Source organism: Anabas testudineus, chromosome 11, assembly GCF_900324465.2.
Source record: "Anabas testudineus chromosome 11, fAnaTes1.2, whole genome shotgun sequence".
Lineage (NCBI taxonomy): Eukaryota > Metazoa > Chordata > Actinopteri > Anabantiformes > Anabantidae > Anabas > Anabas testudineus.
In genome coordinates, this window is record NC_046620.1 from 7,326,961 (window position 1) to 7,339,947 (window position 12,987).

The 12,987-nt window shown below is 40.9% G+C and overlaps 1 protein-coding gene across 3 annotated transcripts in view; it reads left to right on the top strand.

Annotated features, from left to right (window-relative positions):
- The window catches only part of samd12 (sterile alpha motif domain containing 12), a 78,161-nt gene extending 65,390 nt beyond the window's left edge, over positions 1 to 12,771 (top strand). For all 3 annotated transcript variants that reach the window (XM_026349521.1, XM_026349519.1, XM_026349520.1), the window contains one exon: positions 8,435 to 12,771. In XM_026349521.1, coding sequence (XP_026205306.1) covers positions 8,435 to 8,466 — 32 coding nt within the window. In that variant the 3' untranslated portion in view covers positions 8,467 to 12,771. The remainder of the gene's footprint in view (positions 1 to 8,434) is intronic.
- The last annotated feature ends 216 nt before the right edge of the window (positions 12,772 to 12,987 follow it).

Genomic DNA, 12,987 nt, shown 5'->3' on the forward strand with positions numbered 1-12,987 from the left:
GAGCAGGTTGAACAGTTTTGATACTGAGAAACCAGAAGCGAAATTCAGAATTGTACCAAACCAAGCCTGTGACTACCCTCCTGACTGCAGATGACATGTTAATTCGTTTAAAGTTGATAGAGGAGCTGCAGCAGGAATTTAGAGGACTGAGTCAAACTGCATCCTCCAAGCGGATGATGCTAAAACAATTTTAGCAAAAAAAGAACATTATCATCCTCAAGAAAGTGCATTTTATTAATTATTATACTGAATATAACATAATAAAAGTCAATTGTCTTTAACGTTAACTGTGGGGTTGCACACTGCATCCAATTTCACAGTTATTGAGACAAATAAGAGAGACGTTCATAAAAGCAGGTTTATAATATGTCACAAAGTGAGTGTGTTTCTGTCTCTGTGATAAACTTTATTCGTCTGGTAGTTTAGAGTGGTTTGTTCTATTAGGCACCTTAAAATTGCATTTCAGCACTTTAGTTATTTCCTGTCTGACCGTACTTAAACTGACAAATTACTCTTTTTATAACTAAGTTGATTTGTGTAATCAACCCAGCAACACAAATAACCAATTACAAATAATAAAACCAACAGCCAGCTTTGTGCAGGTAGATATCCACTGTGTTTGTGATGGAGAGGTGAAGGAGAAGGGACTCTCATATCTAAACTTTGGAAGGAGAAAGTAAAAGAGAGGAAGAATCTCATAGAGGCACATTAAAATAAACTATTCTCTGGGAACACAATGCTGGAATGGCGTGCTCCAGCTAAATAAATTATCACGGGGGCTATTTTTAAGCTGAAGTGTAAATGCAGTAATCCTTGGAGCAGGAGCTGTGAAGAGCCAACACACAGAAGCCACATCGGGGAATACAGCTCTGCCTTTATCTACCCCTCCCACCCGCCCAGCTCTCTCTCCCCCGCTCTGCCTCTCTCACACACACAAACACACAGCCTCCACTCCCCACGTCTCCACCCCACCGCACCCCTATCTTTTCTTGCTTTATCCGTTTCCCATTCCTCTCTTCATTTCTCTCTTTCTTTTCTCGCCTGCCTTTCATATGGTAAAAGCCTCCTTTCTGTGTCGGCGTATTTTGCTTATCACTGAGCCCTCTATGGGGACTCCACTGAGTTCTATTGTAATAAACAATAACAGACCTTTGAACAAGACAGGGAGGGGAAACATGTAAGTGGCACGCAAGGAAGCAGCAGTCAGAGGATATTAGGCCATGGTGGGTCAAATCTTTCTTAGCTAATGTATAATGGTAAGAGGTGAATTTTATATTCTCTGCTCTCAGTGGGAATATGTTGTCAGGCCCAGGAAAAGTTTCACTCTCTCTAGAAGAGAATAGTAGTTTCTTGGCTGTGTTATTCTGTTTTGTCTGGTAGAGGAAACCCTGCTGCTGTTTAATAGCACCTAATGGGGTGTCGTTAATCACCGGAGCAGGCTGAGGTTTTACAAGGTTAATGATGGCGTAGCCAAGTTCTCAACTGTGTCCCCTTCCTCAGGTATTTATCAGTGTCAGCAGGAACTCGAGAGCTGAGGGGAGTTCATAGTTTTCTCAATCAGTGTGTCCACAAGTTGCTACCTTTGGGGGTTGACAATAAGGATAACACCTTGAAACAATGGATGTACTTAAATGTTCATGTTAATCTGGTGATGAAAACTTTGTCTAAACTCCAGTAAAACTAAATTTGGATCATTTGGTAACAGGTGAGGGCTTCATGATTGAAAAGAGCATCCACCAAAAGGCTCAGTGTTTGCAAGCGAAGATGAGTCGAGGTTCATCAGTTCGTGCCAAACGCTGTGAAAGAACTGTCGGTTAGTTTAAAGGGAATATTTCTCACACAAGAGTGCAACAAATTAAAGTCTTATATCATTTACAGTACATAATGCTATGAAATGATTCAGGGAGTCTGGGGAAATCTCAGTGTATAAAGGCTAATGTGTGTGACCTTTGAGCCCTCAGGAGGCAATGTATGAGAAAGATGTACCATGTTGAATACCAGACGGGCTCAGAAGTACTTTGGAAATTTGTTACTTAACACAATCTATCCAGAGATATAACCTGAAAATCTATTATGAAAAGAAGAAGCCATACATCAAGTCTGTGCAATTATTGCATTTTAGATTTTATTTACATTTTTTAACCTGTACATAAAATGGAGAATTAGCCAATTAGCAGAAGTTTAAGACAATTACAATGAGCAGGCCGTGTGCTTAGATGTTTTCATGAAACAATTCCAAAGTCAGTAATGGATCATCAAGTAATTATTTGACAAATAATACAGCCAGTTACAAATGCTTCTGGGATGTTCCAGTAAATTAAATACCCAGCAACTCAAAGTACTTCATCACAGTGATGCAGAAATGCAGTAAACTAATATAATCCACCATAATCCTTCAATGCACTAATGAAACTGGAGGCACCCAAGAGACTCTATGCAAGACCTTCCCCGGAGTTTCATCCTCAGAAAATATGTGTATTTCCCAGCAACAGGCTGCTCAAGTTGTTGTTTTCAGTCAACACAAACTATTTCAGAAGCTCAAATAAATTGCAGCATCATGGATATTCTTTGTGATTTAGAATGATGAAATACTCAAATTCCAGTGATGTCTTGAAACAAATAAGCAAGATGTTCTTAAGCCTCGGGCAAATCGCAGCGCTAACGTCATCACAGCAAAACTAGGGGACCGCTTTCCTGCGTAACACTGTGAATCATCTAAAGGCATAATTACACACATTTCGGAGCATACAGCTCTGATTGTTCACCCACATAGACATGCACATAAATATGCAGACATCAGCATACATGTACAGAAATAAATGAGGGGCTTGTTTTCACTGTTCCACTTGTTGCTCCTTTCCGTTGCCTTCTTTAAGCCCCGAAGGCCATGACAGCTCTGCGTCAGGAGAGATATCCTGCGTGATAGAGCAGCACAGTAAAGAAATGGTAGTGCGCTCAGTTTGACGGCCCCCTGCTGAGCAACTAAAGGAAGCTGAAGCATGGAGGTGAAGTTTGCAAGAGTGTGTGTATGTGTGTGTGTGAGAGAATGTGTACATATCAGTGTATGCGATGGCAAGTGGCAGTGGAAGAGGCACAGTAGCAAACAAATCCAACCTGACACGAGTTAGAATACCAAAACACAAGCACTTTTTAGAACCACCATTTCTCTGTCTCTCGTTCTGCATAAAATAGACTTATTTACTTAACCTCACTGGGTTACGCTGATGAGGAGCTCTGCTTTAAAGAGATAGATGGAGAGAGGGAGAGGGGGAAACTTTCTGTCAGTTGTTTATGTTGTTGAAATCAGGGAAGGAAAAGAAGCAGACGTGTTTGCTCAGAGTCACAGAGCTATGACCTATTTTGAACACATGCTGGGAGACAAGTCTCCCTAAACCTTATCTAAGCACCACAGAGGCTCAAACCTCTAAATAAATATTGTGTGCATATATGTATCTGTGGCCCTTCCAAACTAGTGTGAACTAACACTTAAATTAATTAGCTGAGCCTGTGGTAGAAGTGATGTAGCCGGACTCAGTGACCTCTCAGTTTCAACAGCTACATTTTCTACTGGAAGTCCCTGAGTCAGACGGACAGTAGACTTAGCATAAATCAATACATAAATCAATAACAAGCTTTCTCTTGTAAGTGCAAAGAGTTTATCTTGTGGCCTTTTTTATTATGGTTTGTTGGTGAGGCCGTCATAGTCTGCACCACAGCCATGGGTGCTGTGCTGTTGAAAAGAGTTTGAGACTTACAGAATATGAGTTATTGAGCCAATATGTGCCAGCGGGTCCGATTTGTAGTTCAGCAATGATGGTTGCTGAAGGTTAGCTTAGGCATTTACTTGTAGATGTTATGATTTTGCTTATTGGTCAGCACCCAATAGTGTTTTAATATACATGTACTCCCAAACTAAAACAAAGAGCCACAGAGTTGTATGTGTCCTCATGTTAAAACCTAAACTAGGACACCCTCACACATATTAATATGAAGAAGTTTTACCTCCGCCAGCCGCCGACAATTCATCGGATGAGACGTGCACTTAAGTAACCAGTTTACTCCGAGGAACCAGGTTTCTTGGATAATTGGTGAATAAGTTTACAAGCGTTGAAGGAGCCTGGTTACTGGAAATCTCCGTATACAAGCAGCAGATGAGTAATCTGATTTCTCCGCGGCCTTGATCTTATTATAGAAGCATGGCTCACCGATTTTAATTGTACAGAGGCAGAAGAGACTGAAGTTTTTTATATGTGTATGTTGGGGGAGCTGAGTGACAGCACTGTGAGAGAGACGTGCTGACAGACACAACGCTCCTCTCCACAGCAAATTAAAGAAATACGCTGTGAAAAGTGACATATTTACACATATACAGGGCACTGTTGTGTTGGTTTCGGTTTTAACCGGATGCTGGGTGGCCTTGATTTCAAAACAAGGCAGCACGCTCCATGTAATGATCTCTCCTCTCATCCAGCTGCACTCCTCTGCTGAAAGCATTGGGGTGGCGAGTGTCTGCAGCCTTTGTCCTGCACATGCGTTCTTGTAAAAAGATGATTAGAAACCAGGTTATACATAAACATGGCAGAGAAATCAGAGTCCTCTAATCTAATCACCTAAAATTAGGTTTCACTAATCTTCTAACTTGACCATGAACACCAGATTTACTGTTTACCTGACAGTTAAGTAATCAGCAAGAAAGCCTACGATGTAAGCACACTGATTCTTAGAAGGAAAAATCAATCTTTCTTTTAACGGCTCTTAACTCATTTCCACACTGAAGTGCTTCATCCACAAGCTGAAAAGTTCGAGAGGTGTGTTAGCTAAGTTCACTTTTTTCCGATCCTCTATTTTGTGCGTTCCTCTCTTATTAAAGATCGGATGGAGGACTTTATAACACATAGAAAGCTGATCATTTCAGTATTTTCTCTGCTACTTTTTAAAACTTTTAGATTTTAGCAAATATTACTCAAAAAGGAATAAGTAGGGCATTTGCTGGCCTATTTGTCTATTTGTCGTTATTTGTTATTTTTAGCTATGATACATACTTACTGGTGTGCTAGTGAGTATTTCTGGCACCAGAACAGGAAAAAAATTACCTACAGTATCAATGTGTCTCAAATGTGTTTTTAATCATTTTTGGACAAAAGTGGCACAGGGGAATTACCCGTAGCCAGACTGTGTCTACACAGGCTGTACATGTGAGCTATGTGTTGGGTCGGGTCTTTTTATTTGATTTGTTGACAGTAAGCGAGAGGTAAAGCCTGAATTAAACCTATAGAACAGATACTTCAAAGCTATCAGTCTAAATATGTCCCCCGTCCACATGTTCAACACAACACATGGTTCACAGAGAGGCAGCAGATGCAGCTGCACATTGAGGTGTGCTTAGATTAAGCAAGCAAGACAGGTCTGATTACAAATGCATGGGTGACAGTCAGAGAGAGAAAGCGAGAGATGAAGCCAGGAGTGAAGCATGGCACGAAGAAAGAGAGATATTTGATGATCCAGACATTTGACTACCTGTCTCTGAAAAGCTCCTCATTTCCGTTTATACTGGTGAATCCCATTTATCATTCATACCAGTGGCACAGGAGTATAAGCTACTGCAGTTTGTGTGTGTGTGAGCATCCATGTGTGAACATATGGGTTTGGGACTAAATCTGTGTGTGAATTACACTGCGGAACAGGACACTAATAATAGATCGGCTCTCCCTTTGTTTGGGATGTAAGCACGATGACTGGGCTTTGTAATTGGTTAGTTTAATAACTGGACACAAACCGAGTATTCTCCCATCACTCCACAGAAACATGCACAAATTGTAATTCTCTGTCAGATGCTGGCACAGAAACGCATGCACTCGTGTCAGAGAGGCATTCACATGCTGCTCTGTTTAATTTAGGTTTGGTAGATTACAGTAATTATCTTAAAGAAAAGATTTTCCAGAGTAATTTGCCCTTTTCTGTCCTTGAAGACCTACGGGAGAGTGTTCACTGAAGGATGATTATATTCTCTCTTTTCGTTTGCATAAAGGTTGTGAAAGCATCCTCTGTTTTATTATTTTGCACGGTTTTATGGCAACAATAATCTCTTATTGTCCAAGAATTTTTTATCGAGCTGTAGCAGTGAACGGTTCTTCGTATGAACATAAAGCTAGCATCTGTATTTTTTATGTTTGTGCACGTGTGTGTGTGTAAACTGTCAGCCAAAACAAGCATAGTGATGCTGGCATGAAGTGGAATTACATAGCATGCCACTGGACTGCAACTGTGGGCCTGCCCTCCATTCAACACCGCCGCAGAATAATGTGTGTATATGCAAGTGTTTACAAGTGCGTGTGAGAGGGAGTCGGTGTAAACTACCCATGAAATTAAGATTCCAAGCAGAATATATTCTGTTTGTAGGAGGGGGTAAGTGTAGCCTTTAGCGTCTGCATGTCACAGTGCAAACTGTCTTTGAAATTAAGATGTAGACCAGGAGACATTCCTGTGTGTGTGTGTGTGTGTGCGTGTGCGTGTATGTGTGTGTGTGTTCATGTGAGGAAACAGATAGCTGAGCTCTGAGTATTCTCACCATTGTCTGAAGACGGAGGGCGGGGGGGATTTTTGAAGAATCTCTCGAACATGCACACTGGCTGTCATGGCCCTCCTACGTCTGTAATGAATTTCAGCCTTTTGTGGCGTGTGTTCCCACGTTGCTGATAAACCTTGGCACTAATACAGTTAACAAGTGTGTGCGTGTGTTTGCTTATGCGTGCGCGCGTGTGTGTGTGTGTGTGTGTGTGTGGGCTGACATGGTGTTTACATGCTTTTAAGCAGAAATAGCTTGATGCACTGCAGTGTTTATCAGTAATGATGATGGATTTTGTGTAGATGAATTACAATGGCTGTTAAAGTGTGCATGTACTGTTTGTGTAATATCAGCCAAACCACTATTACGTGTATTGTAAAAATATATTTATTTAAGTACTATACTGAAGTACAGGGTTCCTTATTTTATGCTTTGTTAAACTTCACCACACTTTACTCCACTATATTTATCAGAAAGCTATAGCTACTAGGCTTTATGGACTGTCAAATCTAATCAAATCAAGTTTTATTTATATAGCCCAGTTTCACAAATCACACATTTGCCTCAAGGAGCTTTGCAATCTGTACAACACCATCTGTCCTTAAAAACGTGAATCAGATAAGACTCTACCAAAAAACCCTTAACTTGGAAAAATTATGGAAATTTACTTACCTCTCATAAAAAAAGGAAATAAAGGACTTGTTGAAAGTAAGTTGTGTCTGTACTGTAACTTCATCTAAGTACTCATTTACATCCAACTGTGATCTTTCTCAAACTCCAGTCATAAAACTCAGTCAACATGGTGTCGCTTCATAAAACAGATTTATTTTTTAACACCAACTACCACAATTTTGGAAGGCACAGTAAAATAAACTTTGTTGTCTACTGAGAAACTGCATCAGCAGACACAGTCTCACTACAGTGTTTGTATTAAAGCCCTGTGTTTAAATTGTTAACATCAATTCTCAGCTCTGTTGTGCCTTTGCCCTGAAATTCAGCTCCCACAGTTAAAAGGAATAATGTATAAAAGCCTAAATCTGTTTCCTTGCACTGAGCTTTGCAACAACACACACACACACACAAGCTGTTGTCAGACTCAGGGCTGGCATGTATCTTTGTGCCTTGTCATCACATGCTCTGACTGAGCTCTAAATGTCACTTGTCTCTCTCCGCTTCATCTGCCTGACTCATCCTCCTTGTCTTCACTCTGCATTTGAAATGCTTCTGTGTGTGTTTGTGACACTGACATGTGCTGCTGCTGCTGCTGCTGTGCTGTGCGTGCATGCGTGTGTGTTTGATGGACACACTGCTGCTCTCCACCTCCCTTTGTATGGCGCCTGCAAGCACAATGATGCCCACTGCATTGATTTTCTCGTGCCATTTTATAATTATGTCTCCCCTCTTTTTATTCATCCTCTCTCTCCCGCTTTCTCTCTCTCTCTTATCCCGTCTCTCTTATCTCCCCCCTCTCTCTCCTGTTTTTCTAATTCCATCCCCGTGATCCATTTTTATGCCTCACTGTGCCCGTGCTTGTTATCTCGGACCTTTCTCTTTTTTTTTTCTGTTTGATCTCAACTTCTTAATTTCCTCTCTCATCTACGTCACTCCGCTTGGTTTCGTTTTGCACCCCCCGCCTTTGCTCTGATGATTGTCATTGTTTCTTTTTCTATTTTTTTGCTGTTCCGTTTTCATCTTATGTTTCTCTTTCTTTTTTCATTCTTATTTTCTCAACATCTCTTTATAACAGAAGCACCTTTTCTCTCTATTTCACATTTCCCAAAACTCTTTGCTGCTATTTTCTTCAATGAACGTTTTTTAATCTTTGCTGTCTTGTGTTGTTTTTTTTGTTGTTGTTGTTGTTTTCTGCAGCCTCTCTGGAGTGCACACCATCTTCACCATAGCCTGACGGAGCAGGACGACCCAGTCACAGAAGAACTCCACCGCCTTGTCAACATCCACCCCACACTTTCCCAGACTTCCTGCTGGACCAAACACAGCTTTCCGTCTCACATCTTTTCGGCTCCATCCTCCACTTCTCCGATGACTGATCTGGAAAAAACCCATGCCTTCTTCCCAGCCACTCCTCAGAAGCTCCCACAAGTTCTGACTCGCTGTTTCCTCACAGTCCAAACAATTTCTCACAGCTTCCTGGAGTCTGACCAATAGTTTCCATTTAAGGCTCCTCATCATCTTCCTTTCTGACCTTTGCAGCCAATCCTCTACCAGACCTCTTAAGCTACAACTCCTGCACTCCTCTTAGACATCCCCTCACTCCCTCTCACTCAAGAACCCCGCTGACAGCCAAGATCCCTCAACAACCATCTATCCAGAATCTAACAATGGCTTGGCTGGGTTTCCTAATAGCATTTAAACACAAATATTCCCATGCCTTGTGGTTGGTTTTTGGAAAGTTATCCTCAGACGATACTCTTACAGTCAAGTATAACACCTTCAATATAAAATCCACTCCTTCTTTCTGTCCAAAACACAATCTCTTGATCTGTTTGGTGCATGTTAGCTCCCTCATTATAGCACTTGTGGTGCACTGCTGAGTCTGGAAGGACTTATAATAGTGTCGGCATAAAAGGCCGTTACTGTACACCTCTCCTTTCCTAACTCTTCCTTCTAGAGTAACACATTTACACAACCATAAGTGTGTTTCGTGCTTTTTCTCCTTCCTTCTGTACATTGATAAACAGTGTGAAATATCCATATCTCTCCTCAGATTACATGGTGGATCACTCGTTAACAGTTAACAGAAAACAGTAAGCTTGAGAGAACTTCACTGTGAAAACAACCAACAGTTAGAAGGGGAATAAACACTGAACCTGGCAACAAATGAGGTGCGTTTAAGTTGGCTCCCGAAAATGAACGCCATCGTTGTTGAAGGCATTCTGAAAGAGATGAAGCAAAACCTGGAAAAAAAAGGGATGAACTGTGAGAGGGAAATTCCCTTGGTGTCCCTAAAAGCACTGTGCTGGGAGGTAAACTGATTTGGCAGCCCGAAAAGGGAGTGACTGAAAAGGGGGGAAGAAAGAAAAGAAAGGAGAAACGAGCAGGCAAAAGTAAAAGGGCTCCGTGAACCAAGAGATGCTTTGACTTGAAATTCTTTACTGCTAATGAGGAGAGGAAAAAGAAGAAAAGACATCACAGATAGCAGAAGAAGAGCCTTTTTCATTTCCTCCCTGACTCTTTATTGCTTTGTCTGCTTTCCGTCTCACTGCTTGAAACTATTTTTAGATGAGATATATTGAAAATAGTGTAGAAAGGAGACAGAAAAGCTCATAATGGAAATGTTGTCTGTCAGTCTATTAGTAAGGTACACTGTATCCTGTTTATCTCTGATGAGAAAATATCTGCTGTCAATGTGAATAATGGCCACTCACTGTTGATATTCTAGGTATTTTATCTGCACTTAAAAGCACATGTCTGTCACAAAACACAGTAGCTGTTACTTGGATCATTGTCATGTTCTCCATTCTGTCTGTAAGTGTAAATACATTATAAAATCCTATAGCCGGTATAATGACCTCTAACTATTAGCCTCTGGTTTGAGTGTACTGGAGTGATATTTGCCAAAAGCTTGTGTCCGTGCCGGTGTAGCATGAGCTGTTGTCACGGTAACAACATCTTTTCTTTTCTGGATGGGAGCTGTCAGTCAGAAGAGTATAAACTAGTTGCTGCGATTAGAGGAGAGGGGGGAAAAAGGGGGTCGGCGTTGGCCCCTAAGAGCCATTGCATTTTAATGGGGTTCTGTTTGTATATGGGTCCCTCTGTGTCCGGCCATTCATTGTTTGGATAGCAGCTGTAGCCTAATGCGGCAAAGACCGGCAGGCAGATTGAATCGTATTGATCAGTTCTCCAGGACGTACACTCAGTCCTCCAGGATTACAAAAACCTCAAACAGTGTGCATTTGCGTATGTGTGTGTGGGTTCATGTGTGCTGACAGTCACATAGGAATGAAGTTGTTCTGGCTAAAACACAAGTGGCTATTTCACGGTCTGCTGGAGATGCCATGTCTATGTCTGTCAAGGCCACGGGAAGAAGGGGAGGGCTGCAGCTTCCGTTAAGTTTGGAATTTCTCCTCTCCTCAATTAGAGATTGGAAAATGTCAATAACTAAACTGGAAGAAATGGTTTGCAGTCGTAAAAAGCTGTCAAGTCTAATTTATGCAGACAACCAGTGGCGGACACTTCAGACTTTGTAACATAATCAATTGTTAAAACAGCAGCTGCAAATAGGCATTAAACCAGTGGTCAGCATTAAGAGAAAGACGTTTATTAACTCATGTCTGCTACTAGATATGAAATCGCTATTTAGCTCAGCTTAGCTTGACTTAGCTTGTTATAAGGGAAATGGTTTGAATTACTCTGTTCACTTATAATATAATAATATATAATAATAATATTATTATAATAAAATCGTCCTCACAGAAACACTACAATCAAGACTCATTTTAGGCAACCCCTCTCTCTTAAAAAATTAAATTAAATTAGCGGATATTATATGGGATTTGCAGGCATCAGGAAGCCGCTATCAAAATGTGAGAATTCCTGAACTTCTGTCTTAGGTGGGAAGTCAGAAAGCAAACTTACATCTTGTTTCTTATTTGTTATTTTCGCAGTAATGTCTACAACTGTGATTTTTCATATTTTGTTATTTTTTTAACTGTAATTTTACTTTTGTGATGATAACGCCTAAAACACAAGCTGGACATATGTAGAAGAAATAACTCAAAAACCAAATCTCATACTCATGTGCTGTCACTTTCTCCGGACCTTCCCAAAACATTCCTGGCAGTCACATCCACCAAACGCTTTTTTTGCACTCTGCTTGTTCCACCGGCAGACTTCGGAGTGGGATTGGGGTGAATGAGTCCCTAAAAAGACACAGGAGCTAAAACGAACTGTTTCAGACAGAGGGCGCAAAGAGCTGCTGCATAAAAAACACCCTCAAACAAAAGATATATTAATAAAAAAAAATAGGTTTCAAATTGTAAATTTGGGCCCCAGAACAAAATATAAACATGAAATTTTGCATAATATGATCTTTTAATAAAGTTTAACTTGTGTTCAAGTAGGTTTATTCACTTTTTGGACATCAGATCATTAGATTGATTCACTCTCATGTCTGATAAAGATCAAATTTCAGCATAAAGATTTATTTTTTTGTCACTTCTTTGTGCTTTTATGTTGGGCTCTGACAAAACCGAGGTCGCCACATTACCAGAACCTAATGAGGAAAGACCACAAGGCTGACTTATTGTGATCTTACAGTATATGAACCACTTGCATTGAATTTCATCATGTTTTTGATGTTGGCCCTCTACAGAATATGCTCTGCGTGCTAACCCAATTACAATTCTGCACTTCAGTGTCACTTGAAAGCACCATTGAAAGCATTGGTATCAAAACGTATTGCTTTGCCCTCAAAGTGTCTTTGGAATTCATCTTTACAAATTCAGCAGGTTCTCCATTAATAACAAATGTAGCTGTGTGTTTTAGTGATCTATGTCCTGTGCCGCGGCACTGGTTGTAGTAAAACACAGATTCTTTGCTGTTCTTTGCAAACGTGTGAGTTGCCTGTTTGCAGGGAGGAAATCAAGGGGACAGATTTTCCTCCACAGGCACGGGGGAAACTTTCCACAGTGTGTATGGATCAGATATCCAGGTATAACCAGCACCAGATCGGGCAACTGTGCCAAGGTGTCCGAGGACTTGCCTGAACTGGCTCAGCCCATTGTCTCCCAGTACCTGTAAGAGGTTTGGCACGCAATCATAGAAACAGATCCACAGTGCACTGTTACACAACGGCAAACAGAGGTGAACCTCACACAACGTTATTGCACAAGAACCTTTACACATGCTGGCACACATGTGAAATGCACACGAATCCAGACTTTGCGTGTACAATGCTCATCCACAGGCACACACACGGTGACACTACACGTTTCTCAACAATTCAAACAGCCACTCACACATTTAAAAAAAATAAAATGTGACAAAACCTGAAAACACGGGACAGACAAACAAATCAAAACAAAGACTATTTTCTGACGTTGACAGCTTGTTTCAATTCTGTTCTTGAGTGTAACCAACAGGCATGCAGAATAAGTCACCCAATCTTTCTACATATAAGGTGCCTAATGATGGATATAACAATGATATGATGACTATGTATAGATATATATAGATATATATATAAAATAAACAGATGAATCTTCACGTGTGGCGTGTTATCTGTTTAATTTGTGTGTGATTAGCCGACTCCTGCTAATTACGCTCACACACCGCAGAGCTGTGTGTGATTACTCGCACACAACAGATGTGGGCTGAGTTTGCAAACAAGATTGTCTGACAGATGTGACAGATGTTGCGGCTGTAGTGGCGTGACGTTGCAGGTCAGGCATGTCCCCTCTGGT